An 18478-nucleotide genomic window follows, 5' to 3' on the forward strand; every position below is an offset into this window, starting at 1 on the left:
TACCACACAAGATGGATTCGTGGGCATGATTTATGGCTCTTCTGGTCTCATTTCAAGCTGCAATCGTTTTGGATAAAAATCCAATATTGATCATTTGTGCAGCCACCATCTAACCTATGGTACTACAAATGGTGCTTTTTTCCAATTGATGAAGTGTGTTGCGCCTAATTGATGGGTGGTGCATTTTCTAGACTTCTTTTGACACTGTAGAGGGAGTGGATTACAAAATTCTGCATGGAATGGATGCAGCAGTAGTATTAACACTATTTCGTTGGTCAATTGTCTAATATTATGTTCTGGACCAAAGGGTTGAAGCTGATAATAGGAGGTGTTGGGGAATGACTTCAGGTGTTTATGATTGTGGAAGACGTACTTTAAATCAATTTCATGATCTTCTGCGTTGGCTATGGTTCCTAAACATTGTGAGAATGAATGATGTGTTGGGGTTTGGGGCAGAAGTTTGTTTAGAAGTTGTTTCAACAATGGTGGCATATGTTGGCTAAAATATCGAATTACTTGATCATTTATGCAGCCACCATCTATCATATGTTGCTACAACTGATCTTACAATTGTTTTTTAAATCATTTTGGGGATTGTTATACGGATGGAGTTTATTTCAGTTTGTATCCATGTTGATTTTGGCTTCGGACGTTGTTTTGGACCGAAGGGTGCCCTAACCACAATCGATGGGGTGAATGATCTCAATACTCATCAATCATCAACTTTGAGTTCATGGCATCGATTGCATATCTCCGATGTAGATGGATTCGTTGAACTCGCTTCGGCTTTGTGGTTTGATCGATGGATGATGCAACCGATTTTGTCTTCATGTTCGTCGCAATTTGGGTTATGATTCCCAAATTGGTGTTTGGGTTTATCTAAAATAGATTTGGAACCATGGATCTATATTGAAATTATACTGATGGGCAACATATATGAATAGGCTTTGGAATATGTTGGGTATGGATTAAGGAATGGGATAATGGTTTTAAAGTTACCAATTTCTCCCATGGGCCTCTTATATGTCTTGGGCCATGCTGTATGATCTGAACGGGTTGGCCTTTTGAATATGACTTGCATATGGATGGGCTTCTAATTGGATCTGGACCACATGTTATTTGGTGGGTCTTGTATTTGTTTGGGTTGTTTTTTGTTTATTTGGGAACAATTTTGGTTTGTAAAAAAAATGGGTATGCCCATTTCAATTTTGTAATTTTTTATTTTTATGAATAAATTTTTTTCCTAGGGTTCCGTTCCCCTTTTCCAAAAAAAAAGCTTCAAGCTTCTCGATTCAAGTTTCCATTGAATGTTTAGATCCATTTATAACTAGCATCTTGTGGTTCTTTGTTTCCTCCATTTTTCAGTGTTTGTACAAGTTATGCCAATTTGTTAATTACTTTCCAATATATACCTAGCATCACAATTCGAAGCTTAATTTTCTTGACTTACTTTTGTTATGACAATGAATAAAGTTCACATATTTATCTACCATACTAGGTATTCTTACCCGATTAGGGTGAATTGTTGTATGCGATGTTGTTTTAATGGACTAAAACCTTACCCGGTAAGACAAGTGATAGTGTTGAATCTTACTGGTAAGCGCTTACCGAGAGTGTTTGGGTGACCAAATATCATGCTTTTCCTTCACGTGTGCAAATATTTTTCCATTCGATCTTGCTAATACACCATATTAATCTTCAACTTTATATATTAGTTGACTTTCAAAATAACCACACAAACTCATGATTAAAGACTAAACTAATGTTTCAGAATTGTGATTCACCCGCGCTGCATCGCACGGGTACACCACTAGTTAATAATATGGACGCATACAAAGTAACATAGTTTGTACGTAGCCTACTGGTTACAGCGTTGGAGGCTTTGCTTGAGGTCGCGGGTTCGAATCCCATCCTCAGTGTTTCCCTCCCTACCTTCTTTTAATATGAAAGGACGCGGGTCTTGGGTCGGGTCGACATGGTCCATGACCCAGGCAAAAACAACATCCTGTGACCAAGACGAAAACTGCAGACATTGCTGCACGTTTTCAAGCTTTTTGATCTTGAAAATGGCTCATTTCTAAACCTTCTTTCTTCATATTTTTTGCACCAAACTCTTGGTAATATTGTTACCAACAGTTTGACATAAAAAACACGAATTTTCATCAAGAAGTAAGTTCCATTTACTCATTTGAAATTTTGTTTTTATAACTAAAACTCAACAACTTAAAAACATAAAATCGAACCATCTAAAATCAAATCTGAGATATGAGGCTACTGGGGTTTGCCAGAGTACTTAAAAATGAAGCTATAGACGTAATAAACCATGAGATGTAGTTAAGAATCTCACCAAAATCGGTGAAAAACCGAGATTTTCAACTTGAACTTCAGACTCAGATTTCTCTCTCAATATTTGCTTATTTTCTAAGCTATTTGAACCAAAATGATCCTAAGCCGGTGCTCTWTATTTATATGCAAGAGTTTTGGCTTATTAGTTGACGAAATCGGACCAAATCGCGAGTTTTTGGCTGATGGGTTGTTTTCTTCAAACATACATGTACTGTTGCCAAAACAGGTCCCTCATCTTTGAAATAGACGACATTCGCCCCCTGAACTTTCTGACATTTACCACTAGCTCTCTGCTCTCACTATTTTAATAAGACTTACACTTTTTACCCCTAAATCAACATTCTATTTCAATTTTGGTCATTTCTAATTTTAAGATTTCGATAACTATTTTCTTCAATTAATCACATAAATATTTTAACACTTTAAGTAAATTTAAAAAAATATTTAGAGGCTCATATAATATTATTTATATATTTAAAAAAATTGGGTTTTACAATTAGTGACTCCATTATCATTTCCCATCTTTTTGCCTCTCTATAAAATTCAAAAATTTGTCCCTCCATTGATTATAGTCTCCACAAAACAAAACAAGAAGTTTTGTATCGGTTCCTATAGCCATTGCCTCTCTTAAAGTCATTTTAAATGATTAAATCTTAGATCTTTTGGCAGTTTAAGACTAAACAAATTCACCCAAAATCAAACTGTTATCCCATAACCAAGGTTCACTAATCAGACAAGCCACAAAAAAGATTCAAAGTTATTTTGCCACACAATCTTTTCTTAATCGCCCAAATACTCTTATCGCTTAACTCTTGTTCAAAAACAACCTTATCATACACCTCTTCGCCGTACACCAAGGTTATCGGACAAGCGCTCACCGGATACCCTTTTATCGAAAAGGCTTTCACCGATGATAGACTTTCTTGGTCAGGTCTTATCTGGTAACAAGATGAACAAGACTTATCGGACAAGCCTAATCGGACACTGTTTGATCAATTAGGATGCTTATCGCTCACAAGATGAACGATTAGCAAGAATATTTTTAACAAAAATATAAATGTCAAAAATAGGCGATGAGCAAAATCACCCAAATATGTGGGCGATAAGGTAACAAATCAGTCAACAAAAGGATATTCAATAAACGATGAACAAGATCTTATCGCTTGATGAATTTCTTCATAAGGGGATAAAGATATAGTTAAGCCAAAAATTTCAGAATCGATCCAAACAACTTAAAAACTTCACCAAATTGAAAGAAATATGCATAGATTAGTTCAAAAACATACCACAAATAGAATTGTAATACCAATTTTAATCAGAAACCGATCAAAATGATCAATTTGACAAGAAATCTCAAGAACAGTTTCAAGACTTTGAATACTCAAAAATTCAGAATTGAATCAAGAAATTGATTCAATTACGAAATTTATTTATTCAGATTAGTTTTCAAACACAAATCGCATACAATACAAACAATAGCAACGATTAATCAACACAAACATGATGAAATTGAGTAGAATTTGAATGAAACAGTCAAGAACAGTCCGATCAATCCAAAACATAGTCCAATTTAATCCAAAGTCGCTGCAATTCAGCTCTGATACCAAATTTTATTCCTATAAATATTAATCACAGATTGAATTTAAGATAAATGGTAGAAACAGTAAGAATAATAAGATGAACACCAAGAGAGAATCTTCAAATGATTTTCGTATTAGCTTCAAAGTACCAAATGATTACAGAAATGATTAGATACTAATTACGAAGAAAGAAAAGACTATTTATACTAACTAAGTACAAAGACAAATACAAAGGAGAAACTTAAGCTTGAATAAAATATTAAGCACACTGACTTGAACCAAACGTTCATGAATTATCTCCCTTAAACACTTTCCACTTTCTTCTCATATCTCCCCCTTGTATATTCTCTCTTAATCTCCCTCCATTTAATTTTTTCTCTTAATTTTCTCTCTTAATCTCCCCTTTATGATGTTTATGAGAAACATAAGCAACATACCATCAAGGCGAATGTATGTAACAAGGAGAAGTTCAGGTCGTCAATTCATAGAAGTATAAGCAAATATTTTCAAATTCACTTATGTATTCTTTAATGAATAAATTCATTTCACAATATATTTGGGAAATCCAGATTTAACTTATGAGTCTGTTTTTAATGTTTATTCAAAGATTGGCTTGTGATTATAACAAATACTAGTGGTGTACCCGCGCTGCACAATTCTAAAACATTAGTTTAGTCTTGAATAATGAGTTTGTGTGGTTATTTTGAAAGTTAACTAATATATAAAGTTGAAGATTAATATGGTGTATTAGCAAGATCGAATGGAAAAATATTTGCACACGTGAATGGAAAAGCATGATATTTGGTAAGTAAGCTGATGTTCACCCAAACACTCTCGGTAAGCGCTTACCAGTAAGATTCAACACTATCACTTGTCTTACCGGGTAAAGTTTTGGTCCATCAAAACAACATTGCATACAATAATTCACCCTAATCGGGTAAAATACCTATTATGGTAGATAAATATGTGAACTTTATTCATTGTCATAACAAAAGTAAGTCAAGAAAATTAAGCTTCGAATTGTGATGCTAGGTATCGATTGGGAAGTAATTAACAAATTGGCATAACTTGTACAAACACTGAAAAATGGAGGAAACAAAGAACCACAAGATGCTAGTTATAAATGGATCTAAACATTCAATGAAAACTTGAATCGAGAAGCTTGAGGCTTTTTTTTTTGGAAAAGGGGAATGGAACCCTAGGAAAAAAATTATTCATAAAAGTAAAAAATTACAAAAATGAAAAGGGCATACCCATTTTTTACAAACCAAAATTGTTCTCAAATAAACAAAAAACAACCCAAACAAATACAAGACCCACCAAATAACATGTGGTCCAGATCCAATTAGAAGCCCATCCATATGCAAGTCATATTCAAAAGGCCAATCCGTTCAGATCATACAGCATGGCCCAAGACATATCAGAGGCCCGTGGGAGAAATTGGTAACTTTAAAACCATTATCCCATTCCATAATCCATATCCAACATATTCCAAAGCCTCTTAATATATGTTGCCCATCAGTATAATTTCAATATAGATCCATGGTCCCAAATCCATTTTAGATAAACCCAAAAACCAATTTGGGAATCATAACCCAAATTGCGACGAACATGACGAAAAAATTGGTTGTATCATCCATCGATCAAACCACAAAGCCGAAGCGAGTTCAAGGAATCCATCTTAATCGGAGATATGCAATCGATGCCATGAACTCCAAGTTGATGATTGATGAGTATTGAGATCATTCACCCCATCGATTGTGGTTAGGGCACCCTTTGGTCCAAAACAACGTCCGAAGCCGAAATCGACATGGATACAAACTGAAATCAACTGCATCCGTATAACAATCACCAAAATGATTTCAAAAAAAATTGTAAGATCAATTGTAGCAGCATATGATAGATGGTGGCTGCATAAATGATCAAACAATTCGATATTTTAGCCAACATATGCCACCATTGTTGAAACAACTTCTAAACAAACTTCAGCCCCAAACCCCAACACATCATTCATTCTCACAATGTTTAGGAACCATAGCCAATGTAGAAGACCATGAAATTGATTTAAAGTACTTCTTCCACAATCCCAAACACCTGAAATCATTCCCCAACACCTCCTATATCAGCTTCAACCCTTTGGTCCAAAACAGAATATTAGACAATTGACCAATGAAATAGTGTCAATACCATACTGTTGCATCCATTCCATGCAGAATTTTGTAATCCACTCCCTCTACAGTGTCAAAAGAAGTCTAGAAAATGCACCACCCATCAATTAGGCACAACACAATTCATCAATTGGAAAAAAGCACCATTTGTAGTAGCATAGGTTAGATGGTGGCTGCACAAATGATCAATAATGGATTTTTATCCAAAACGATTGCAGCTTGAAATGAGACCAGAAGAGCCATAAATCTTGCCCACGAATCCATCTTGTGTGGTACATAGAGACATTCCCACAATATTTAACATTAAGAGATTTTTAAAATTCATGCATTAAAGATCGGTCCCTAATACACCAGAAATAAGCCAAAGAAAAATATGTATACAAGTAGCTGCAAGACAGAAAAGAAACATGCCGAAGATAGGAACAAAGCCGAAAAGACAAAACTTCAAAGTTTAGAAGACCACCTAAAATGTCACCAAAACTGCTCAATATAGCGAGATGGATACGATACACAATAATGATATCAATGATTCTTATGAAAATAAATTTGTTTTCATTTCATCTCGTACCATAATAAAGATAATTGAAGGAAACAATAAACTCCAAAACTCACCGTCAAAAAAGCCACAGACTAAGTGGTGAGATCCATGATAGCACTCAATATGTCTCCATTGAGAGTCTTGAGAGATTTTACTACCTGTGCTCGATACACCTGCCTTTGTCATCACCAAAATCAATGCCTCGTGGCTTAACACCACTCTCATAGACCTCCTCCTCTTCTACAACAGCAGCAACATCAACAACAAAACATCTTGGTTTTCAGTTCCTTGACCACCTGATGGGGTAGCAGACCTGATAGCACAATCATTTCACAATGCCATGGAAATAGGATAGAAGTCATTAGTCAACAAGAGCCATAAAATGGTTATATATATATATATGATAAACACCAAAAATAAAAGATAAACATGAGAATCAGCCGTATGGCATGTATTGAATGGGTTTTAGTCGGTATGGATGTTAAATATTTATTTTATTGTACGTTTTAATTAGGCACATTATGTTATGTATGTTTGTTTACATTTCTCACAAGTCTAGAACCCATAATTAAACTGAAGGTCTCACACAAAAGGCTGGATTTGGTACCAAGAGGCTGAATGCCATTATGAAAAATGAACATTAAATAGTCTCATGCTTCATTGTATACAAAATGCTAGTAGGATGATCATAACAGGAGACGGTACAAATAGCAATGAAACTTGAAATAAAATAATAAGCCTTTTTTCTAGAAAGAGTCAATAAATGGCTATTTAGCTCAAATCAATGACCAAGCTAGTTGTCAGATGAAGGTCATTGACAAACTTAATTAATACCGACACATATCAACCCATTAAATTTTGATAAAGTAACAATACCAAGAAATTCAGTTTTATAGCGAAATTCAGGGTGCCGGCTGCTGGAACAATCCATTCCCTCTAGAACTCTTCAATGAACACCATGCTATTTTATACATGTTCATGTTACAATATGGATATTAATGAACAATCTTAAGCTTTAAATCACAATAAGTCAGGAGAATAAATATAAACAAATTTCAAAAAAGATGGTCAACCAGCATACATCTACTCTATCAGTTTTTCGAACAAAACCACATGACCCCCATGATCTCCAGTCGCAAGATGGTTGAAGAAAGATAGCTTTCTCAGCCAGTATTGTAGAGTCAATAGCTTTCTTGTACATTACAAATTCTATCAGACAAGAAATATCCTTCTTCAACCACTGATTGATAGTTTACTTTGTTTATAATATAGCCTACATCTGTATTTGTGTCTAGTTTTCTTGTTAACAAACTCATATGCACTTAAAATGACAGTGGGTGATTAACACTTTCACCTATTACAAGAAGAAGATCATCAAAGATTGAACTGTATGAAAATACAAACACAAACTTGTCCAAAACGACTTGCCCTCTATGTTCTTGCCTAAATATCAGAATTCCAACTTTAAAACTCAAAAATTATGTACTTTAAGTTTACTCCCTGCATTCTGTATGCAACATTAAGAAAAACTCATCACCTGAACACACTAAAATTTGATACTAAATACACAAAACTTGTATATGCAAGGAAATACAACATAGTTTAACAGATAGATATAATATAATACGATCTACGATTATTAAATAATAGCCATCGATGAAATGTTACTGTACCTTCTTGAACCTCTTCTCCTGTTGCACGTTCACCAAAAACCTGAGAGAATTTCCACTCCAAGCCCTCTGGAGTAGGAATAAAATAGTAGGAACATAATATCTATGAATCTGATTTTCTATAGGAACATAATACAAACAATAGAGAATGCAACAGTAGGAATAAAGAACATTATGATCATCATCAGCAACACATTGAATCAAACAGTAGGAACAAGGAACATGTGAAATAAAACAATAGGAAGATGTAGAATGGAGAGAATGCAACATGTGAAATAGTTTTCTCAAATAAGAGTGTTTAATTATAGTGTTTGAGTATATGCTAACTATGTTTGTATTTTATTTGTTACCACTTATCTTCACTCATGAATGATTTTTTTTCACCAAAGCTAAACATGAGATAAAATGTTATTGTAATTGCTCTTGATCTATTGCCATTTAATTGTGAAGTGCATATCTTATTAGCCTGAGGATGGGAGGTCTTATGTGGCCCTAGGAACAGTATAAATACATATGCACACACACACACACACATCAAGATAAGTATATATATATATACACACACAGACATATGTAACAGGTTATAAGATCAGGTTGTATATAAAGTTAAGCACATACTGTAAGCAGTAGTTCGACATGTTATAAGATCTAGTATATATATATGGTTTTAATATTGTCTGTTTTGTAACACTGTAGGCAGTAGTTCAACAAATGTGTATGTATATGGTTTTATCATGTGTGTGTATAAGATGAAATGCACTGATGCAAGGTCACATAACCATAAATAAATCAAGAATATGATAAGTACATCCATATGAAACAGTAGGGATAGAACATGTTTATGGCCAAATGTGTGTCTGTGATCAGATCTCTGTGTGCATTACAGCAGGCACATGGGTGTTGGATGCATATGTCCTGTTTCTACTTAACAGTCCATTTAAACAGTTTGTTGTTTTGTGCTAATATGACAAGGTTGTGCTAATATGACAGTTTATTGTTTCTAAATGACTGATTACAAAAAGTTCTTATCCTCAAGATGGGTTTTTACCTGATGAAGAAACAATTGTTGTTGAAACTGTAAGCACACAAACACAACCAGCTGTTGTTGAAACTGTAAGCACACAAACACAACCAGTAAGAACAAAACAGTAGGAACATTTTGGCTCTCAATCATGTGAAATAAAATAATAGGAAACAAGCTGAGCAATTAGTTTGAGGAGCAGTAGTAGTTAATCAAATAGTTGTGGAGAAACAAGTTGAGCAATTAGTTTGAGGAGCATTTACATATAAACTGAAAAGTTTTGAGGAGCATTTACATGAATTAAATTCAACCAATATATGTATTTCGAGACCATGGCTTTGAAAAACATATCAAGAACCAATTTTTGTTAGTAAACATATATATGTTCATTTTGACAGCAGCAACAGCATATCAATGGACAAAATATGGAGTTCCTATGTCCACATTAATGTTCTATATGCTTTTGACATTGTCTTTCATGTTATTGATTGATTCTTTTTTTGAAGTTTTAGCTTGTTTGTTATCTGCTTTATGACAGCAGCAGGATTCATCACACACAGTAACTCAAATTTTCATACACTACTAAGGGGTTGTTTATCAAACATTTACCCGGTAAGTGCTTACCGGTAAAATTTAATACTATTATGTACTTACCGGGTAAGATTTTAGTCCACCAAAATGAGATAGTATACAATAATTTACCTGGTCAGCGCTTACCGTAGTAAGAGTCGTCGCCTTCACTTACCGGGTAAGACTCTTGATCCTTGTCTCGTTCTTACCGGGTAAGATTCTTGGTCCTTACTATATTCATCCGGTGAGGTAATATTACTTGATAAGCGCTTACCCGGGTAAGCGTTTGGTAAACGGCCCCTAACCTTTGGGTTAAACACACACGGTACGCAGTAGTTCAACAAGTTATAAGATTTAGGAATGAAGATAAAATTTCATACCTATCACTTGGGCTAATCCAAGTCCAATTCCAATAAAAGAATAGGGGAAGGACATGGTTGCAGCAAAAACTGAGAGCCATTTTGTATGAAAAATGTTGGGTATTTGAGAAGCTAGTAGTTGCACAATTCCAAAGAGAACAAAAAATAAGAAAGTTTGGCATTTACCTAGGATCCCTTCTTTGCTTATACTACATAGTTTCTGCTATGCAATTTGATTAAGATTATAAATAAATACAAGTGTATTATGTATATTATTTTTTCATAATATATTATTTATTTATTTTTATTATACATTCAGCTCTAAGTTATAAATAAATGTATATTTTGTGTATCCTTTCCTTGTTAATAGCTTTAAGTTAAGGCAACTGTGTATTTTACATTCTTCCTATTTAAGCTAAAGTTTTGTAATGAAATTCTCAAGCTTTTTCATTATCATAGTTTTTATATTTTAGTGGTGGTCTTGGACAGGAGATTCATGTTTTCATTATCATAGTTTTTATATCATTATGCATCAAAACCCATATCTCACTATGCATGTAGTAAAGACTTATCTAATACATATGACAGCAGATTCATGTTTTCCATGTGAACAGGTTATATGACATTCTCAGTAGGGATGGTGATTTGGCCCGACCCGGTGGGGAACCCGGTTCACCCGACCCGGACGGGGACGGGGAATCCCCGCTAAAACGGGGACCGGGGTCGGGGCCGGGGATCCCCGGTAGAGGCAAACCGGGGTTGGGGCTGGGGCCGGGTATTGTATCCCCCGACCCGCCCCGTACCCGGTATATAGATAAATGCTAAAATTACTAGTTTGGGCTTTGATTATGCATACTGTTTCAAACTTTAATTATTTGGGTTTGGGCTTTTTGGACTGGACATTACTCAAACTCATCTTCAATCCATACTCCATACTCATCGTCTCATCCTTTCAGACCTCAATCCTCAATCCGCATACCTAATGCGTAATACCTCTACTACTCCACAGTCCACACTACAGGTGTCGTGCGACAGGTCACAGGCGACACCGATCACACCGCGACAGACACAGTCCACAGACAGCACACGGACAGCGGCTACTCTGCTGTTACGCCATCGCCTTCGACTTCGCCTACGCCCTTCGCCAGTTCGCCCTTTGCCCTTCGCCTACGCCCTTCGCGGCTACTCTGCTGTTACCACTTCCCCTTGACACCAGGCACTACCAGTCACCACTCCAGCAGGCTGCAGGCGGCACTCGACACTCGACAGTGAGTAAACCCAATTGCCAATTTTTCCATGTCTTTCTAGTTTCTAGTTACTTATTTCATTATTTGTCTGGAATTCGCATACAACCACTTCAAAGATTCGACTTTAAATTCCTGATGGTATCCCATTATGAAATGGAAAATACACATTGAAGGTTGCGACTTCCTAACCCAATGTGTGTAGGACAGTGTGTTTACAGAACCTGTTCTTCATCAATTAGGTCATAACTTTAATTAACTAATTTTGTTGTTATGTTCATCATGCTTAGAAAAAACTTATTAATTTTAAATTGATCGGGTGTTGACCGGGGGTTGACCAGGGTTGACCGGGGTTGACCAAAAGTTGACCGGGGACGGGGCCGGGGCCGGGGACTCTGTACACAAACCGGGGCCGGGGCCAGGGATTGCAAACCCCGCCCCATCCCCGCCCCGTTGCCATCCCTAATTCTCAGGCCACCTCACAAATTAGATTATGTGAATAGGTTATATGTTATTCAAAGCAACTGTCCAAACAAGGGGTTTAGACATCTGTCTTCAGTCAAAGGTAAGTTGGCCGATCTCTGTAATGGTTAGCATCCACAAAGAGATGGGTTGATTGGAAACAGTTTACTTGCAGCAGGTACAATAAACAGTTTACTTTAAGCTCATAGAGATGGGTTGTTCAGTTCACTTTTGAAGCACCTAAGCATATGAAATCCTAGCAAAACTTTGTTTTAATACAACAAAAATGCATAATAAAAATATCATCACAAGTGGTTGCAGAAATCAAAATTGAAATAGAGCATATACCAAAAAGAAGAGCATACCTCCAAATTCTAGGGTTTTGAAGAACCAGTGAAATTAAATCAACAGGGAGGAGGGAGCTATATGTATCAAAGAGGTTGTGATACATCAAATCCCTTTGATACATGAAAGCGGTTCTCTGATCGAGGTGATACATCCACAATACCATTGTTATGCTAAACGAGGTTTGTGAAGAAGAAAGACCTCTGCTTACTAACCCAAAATGTTGCTGGTCATAGAGAAATGAGAAGAGAAGAAAAAACTTTGGTCTTGGTGGTCGCAGAGGTAGGAGACAGAAGAGGAAGAAACCGGAAGAAGAAACCGGCCCAAAATAGGTAATTTTTGGTCTTTGGAAAAGCATTGCATAAACAACTTGTACATTATGCATAATAGTTTGTAATTAAGAGATTTTTGAATTTGTTGTATAAAATGATTGTACTCTAAGCTTTAAGAATTGTACTTAAGATATAGGTCTAAATGCTTATTAATGTAGTATAGATATTCTATGCAACTGAAGCACTTTGAATATGAGACTTTTTGATGTTCATCTCACCAGGTCTTTCATTTAATCATTAATATTTTAAAGAAGCATATCTACGAATGTTATGACATAACAACAGATATTTTGTGAAATTTCTGAAGGTGTAGAAAAATAAAGTAATAAATGCTTCACAATAAGCTCAAATTGCTAAAGTTGTGTGGACTATACAAATTTATCATACTCTATGTAATCAAATTTTTGAAGGGGGACATATATCCTTCTTGCTTCAATATCAGTAATCTCCGAAAGAGAAACCGATAAATTATGAGCTACGTGCCATAAGGGTTATTGAAACAATTATCTTTTAGAGATAATTGAGTAGTTGGTGGGGTATTAAACAAGAGTTGGAATGGGCTTTGCCTTTTTCAATATTAAACAGGTCCAACCAAATCTATATGAAATAACTGAAGCGGAGAAGTCACAGAAGAGACTTGTTTTGATTTAAAACTAGCCTTTGTCTGCTTCCCTTTTTGCATGTTGAGTAAAGAGATTCCTTTGCAAAAGAGTGCTAAGGAAAGCTAGTGACAAGTTCTTTTCTAGACAACTCATTCAGTGTCTTGAAGTTAAGATGAAAGATTCATTTTTCCACAACCAATTGATGTCTGATGAGGCTTTAGAAAGAAAACAGTTATTCTCAGTAAGGGAAGAATCCATATCGATGACATACACAATTTCTAGGCGAGAGAAAGTCAATGCTAGATTGTCATCTTTGTCGAAGACTGAACATGTATTCTTAGATAAATTAACTGTGAAATCTTTATCACACAGTTGACTGATGTTGAAAAGATTGTGCTTTAGTCCTTCAACGTAGGCAACTCGTCTGAACGTGGTTACTCCATTAGTTAATATACCAATGCCTTTGGTAAATCCTTTCCATCACCTCCAAAGGTCACAGACGGACCTCTTTCATCCTTGCATTCAGAGGGTAAGGTTTTGTCGTTGGTCATATGTCTTGAGCATCCACTATCGAAATACGAAATGCCTTTGACTTCCTGCAATAGAAGGGATATTAAAAAAAATTGGTACCCATTTTTCAATGGGTCCTGCAGAGTTAGAGGTGGAGATTGCATCATCTTTCTTCACTGAACCTGAACACTTAGTTCCAGTGGTGATCTTCACTAAGCTCGATGCATGGCGTTATTGGTACTCTTCACATTAGTTGTTTTAACAACTTTTATGGTTAATTTCACTTTGACTGGTTTTTCAGTGTTAGTTACTTTCTTTACCTTGGTTGGTTTACTAGCTTTGGTAATAGAGGGACACTTACTGGCAATATAAGTAGTCTCACTTTATTGACAATAGTTCTTATAGCTAAAAGAAGCTTTAAAGTATGGAAAAGTTGTAGTATTTGTGAAAAAATGCAATGGTAAGAGTTGTCGGATATGCAACAAAAGTTTATTTTTCAAATTGCCTTTGCAAGGAATTATCAAAAGGTAAACATGACTGCTTTAGACATGACTGCTTTAGACATAACTCTAAGGGAAGTGAAAAAAAAGGGTTCGATATGTTATAAGTGAACTTGATGGGTTGATTTACATATATAAGGAGAAGAAGAGATTTTCAGAACTTGATGGGTTGCCCAAGAACTTTGACACTGTTCAGAGATGGTTTGAGTAGAAGGAAAGAAAAGGATCCAACCACTTGCAAAAGAATTAAAGATTTGATCAATGCTCAGATCAATCTTAGAGAGCTCATTTTGATCATGTTTTGTCCTATTTTACAAGAGTTGCTCTGAACACAAAGGGGTAGATTGAAAGATCTACTTCGGTTTTGGTCCAAATAACTCTTAAATATAAACTCTAAAGTGGAAGACCGGACTTATTATCCAAAGCTCTAAAGCTGAAGACTCAAATATCAAGAAGTGACACTCAAAGTTATAGAGGAATGTCTAAAGTGTCTAGCATTTAGATCACGTGTCTTGTACTTATTAGTCTGTATTTGACAGCATATGTCTTTAAAGTTTCCTTTGTACTATAAATAGGAGTATAGATAGTCTGTTAAGGTAATAGAGCTTATCATTGTAAGCAGTATCTTCAGTTGCAATATTTCTCTTTGTACATCTTTCTATAATCATTTTGAACATCAATGGCATGATGACTTCTGGACCAATATCTCTATGTTCATATCTTGATTGTTATTTACATTTGTTGATTACTTGACTGCTTTAGATCTATTGGGAACTTAACAAAGTGTACCTTAGATATTCCCACTCAATCCCATCATTTAGAATCTTCTAATACCTGATCAAACAATTTTCATGAAAACTGACGATAAATAAGCTCAACCATAACTTTCCCCAAAAGTCACTACGAGACGATTTATCATCCTCCCCTTGACAAAGATTTCTAATAACTAGCTTGGTCTGGTTCAACACATAATTTGGATTTGTAACCCAAGCGAGCACCTTACACGCCAACGACATAAATTTCCAAGGCTCATTAATCAGACCGTCTTGGCAATTAGCTGACATTTCCATCTAGGATCATGTGAAACTCACTTCACATGGAATTATCAACTCGGAGTCATTGATTGGGCAACTTATGCATCACACTCCAACAATGATTATCTCAACACTAACATCAATATCAATCGAGATGATCTCAATCATTAATCCTCAATAATAACAAAAATCTATTCACCTTAGAGTTACGAGTTTTTTGTTGACCAAAACATTGATGACAACAAAGGAACATGCTTACAAGAAAGTTTTCGAATGAATCATCTTAGTCCTGTTATGCACTTGTGCCTTTTAAATTAATCAACTCTCCCCGGTCCCCCGTTCTCTTCTCTAGATTTATATAACTATTTAAATAAGATATATAATATATAACATAAAAAGCACCATCATATAATAAGAAAAGGTCAACTATACTTTTTTATCATTGCGTTTATCTCTCTTAGTTTCGCATTTAAAAAATTACTAGCAATTAAAAATTCGTTTTCATTAATACTATTTAAATAAACGCTGTTGCCATCAAAAGGTGGTCACACTCAATATTTTTTTTCCTCATCTTTTATGAATGAATTCAGTGATATAAAAAAAAATAAGAAATTAAACCATAAAGTAATATCCATAATGTTTAAAACATAAAAATATCCAATAAAATGAATAGTGGATATTTTTAACTTATGATACAAATTGCAAATTGATCAAAAAAATGTTAATTAACATAAAAGTGGAAATTCTTAACTTATATCATTAATCTTTTTACCCTAATTTATACGTCTAATGTTAATTTGGCAAAGGGCTTTTGGCCTCGTGGTATGTAAATTATTGGTCTCTTATGAGGTAAAGGGTTCAAACTTTATCAAAAATAAGGAAGGTGTATGAGTTTATTTGTTTTATTTATCGAATATAAATATTATACACTTAAAAAAAATTATATTACCGATAAAACCATGGAAGCTTTTTTGGGTGTTCTAATAAAGCATTTATTAGGACTTTAAGTTATATTATTAAGGATCATATGTTTTTAACTAAATATGTTAGAAAGGTGTGTGTTAGTCTAAGAGATTATATCAGGGATATTGAACTACCTAACCTAACATAAAAAATAGTCATATTAAATTCATTTTATAAAAGTGTCTAATGAACCTTTTATGTATATGTCACTTTTTCAAAAGTATGTTAACAAAGACTAATATTTGGGTTTAATTTTGTATACTATTTGTACTTTAAGGGTGAAACCCCATAAGCTTCTTTGGATGTTCTAATAGAGCATTTATTAGGAATTTAAGTTTATCATATCAAGGATCATGTGTTTTTATCTAAGTTTGTTTATAATTAGTTATTAGAGTGATGTTAGACGATCGAACAGGTTAATTAGCAAATTGAACAACCTAACAGAAGATAAAAAATAGTTATATTAAATTTATATTTTACGCTTTATAAAAGTGTCCTATGAACCTTTCATATATATGACACTTTTTCAAAAGTGTGTTAATATTAGGATTCAGTTTTAGCGTACTATTGAGTTGCTTAACTTCGTAGATATAACTTTTAGGTCATCTAACTTTGTCATAACAACGTAATATAAATTATTAAATAAGATGTCGATTGTTTGTCCCATAAATTTAAAATCACATTAAATACTTTACTATGACGCATATACATCCTAAAATACCAATATTATAGTGAGGTAAGCTTATGGTGATGGTTACCACACAACTAGCTCTTGCCAAATTAATGACATTGTCTCATGTCATTTCAAAAGTTGGTATCAAAGACAATGATGCAACGAGAACAAGCCAAAGTTCAATTGGTTTTATAATGTCCTCGAACAGAACAAATATGCTTTTTCTCCAAATTAGTTTTTGGTTGGTGCTTACTTAATTTAAGGAAGTCTTAAAACCATCCCTTTCTCTTGACTTTGACAATTTCTCGTTGACTTTCAACTTGATGATAAACAATTTGACAATTTTTATACAATCAATTGGAGTATATATTGATTCATTGCTTTCCAAAGATGATTGTGTAGTATTGCGTTGGTTAATTTGGCTTCGCTTCACTCATCAAAATGTCTAAGGTAATGTTTGGAAAATTGCAATTTAGTTCTACTTCTATTTTGTTAGTTGATTTGTTTTTATTTTTATTTTTATTTTTATGTAAAGTATATAATATTTAAATACGAAAATATTTATGTATATTCCTCATATTAGGATTTTTTGTAAGGATGGATTCAATTAGTTAGGCCAATGAACCTTTGGTTATTGTTCATATCTTGACTGTCACTTATAATGCATATATCAATTATTTTTCTTTTCTTGTTTTTACTGGGTCATAATAATCATAAGATGATTTCATGTATCAGAAAATAGAGGTAAAAGTGAACATGCATGATCAAAAGTGTAAGACGAAAGTTCTAAAAGCTGTGACGAAGCTAACAGGCATCAATGAAGTATCCGTGGATCTAGCAAAACAGATGGTTGTTGTAATTGGAGATGTTGACCCAGTGTGTGTTGTATGTCGGATTAGAAAAATTGATAAAACAGCAAAAATTGTAAGTGTTGGACCACCCAAAAAATCCGATGGACCTAAAACTGGTACTGATTCTTGTACAATAATGTACCCTTATTCTGTATGTACAGATGTTGGTTCTACCATGGTCTATGGATATTCTCAACCATATGGAGGTAGAGGTTGCTTCTTTTTCTAAAATGAAATATGAAGTCCCTTTGATTGATTACTTTTCCATGGAGAACATAAAAAAAGTTGTTTGCATCCCTGGACTTATTAGTATTGTGTAATTTGTAATTATTTAAATGATATCAAATAAAAGTTGTTTTTCTTGTTTGTTTTTATTTGTTATTTGGGATCTCTTGCATTGGTATTCATATGTATATTTACTTACCTATCAATGAATTATTCATGATGATATCATGAGTAATAAAAGTCATGATATTCATTATTAATAATATTCATCAATATTTTAAGTTTAATAATTATGAATAAATTATAAATCAATTGATTTTCAGTCTTTCATAATATTTAGAGTTTTGTTTGATGACTCTCCTATACATAGATAGATATGCACATGTATGTAATGATACACGCTTACATAAGAGACTCATAAAGGTTGAGAACCAACATGTATTATTTTAACTCGTGAAACATACGATGTTTTTTATATTTGAAAT

At 34.2% G+C, this 18478-nt stretch overlaps 1 protein-coding gene across 1 annotated transcript; it reads left to right on the forward strand.

Moving 5' to 3' along the window:
• The first annotated feature begins 17311 nt into the window (after positions 1 to 17311).
• Positions 17312 to 18122, forward strand: LOC112500817 (heavy metal-associated isoprenylated plant protein 43-like). Its single transcript, XM_025104408.1, has 3 exons — positions 17312 to 17367; positions 17653 to 17841; positions 17930 to 18122. Exons 1-3 carry the CDS (start codon positions 17359 to 17361, stop codon positions 18086 to 18088), a joined length of 357 nt encoding a protein of 118 aa, XP_024960176.1. The 5' UTR covers positions 17312 to 17358; the 3' UTR covers positions 18089 to 18122.
• Positions 18123 to 18478: the final 356 nt, after the last annotated feature.

Source organism: Cynara cardunculus, assembly GCF_001531365.2.
Source record: "Cynara cardunculus var. scolymus isolate 2C chromosome LG 1, CcrdV1, whole genome shotgun sequence".
NCBI lineage: Eukaryota > Viridiplantae > Streptophyta > Magnoliopsida > Asterales > Asteraceae > Cynara > Cynara cardunculus.

Coding starts and splice junctions, on each gene's coding strand:
- LOC112500817 (XM_025104408.1), top strand. Junction 17,842..17,929: donor TTGATAAAACAGCAAAAATT/GTAAGTGTTGGA, acceptor CTGTATGTACAG/ATGTTGGTTCTACCATGGTC.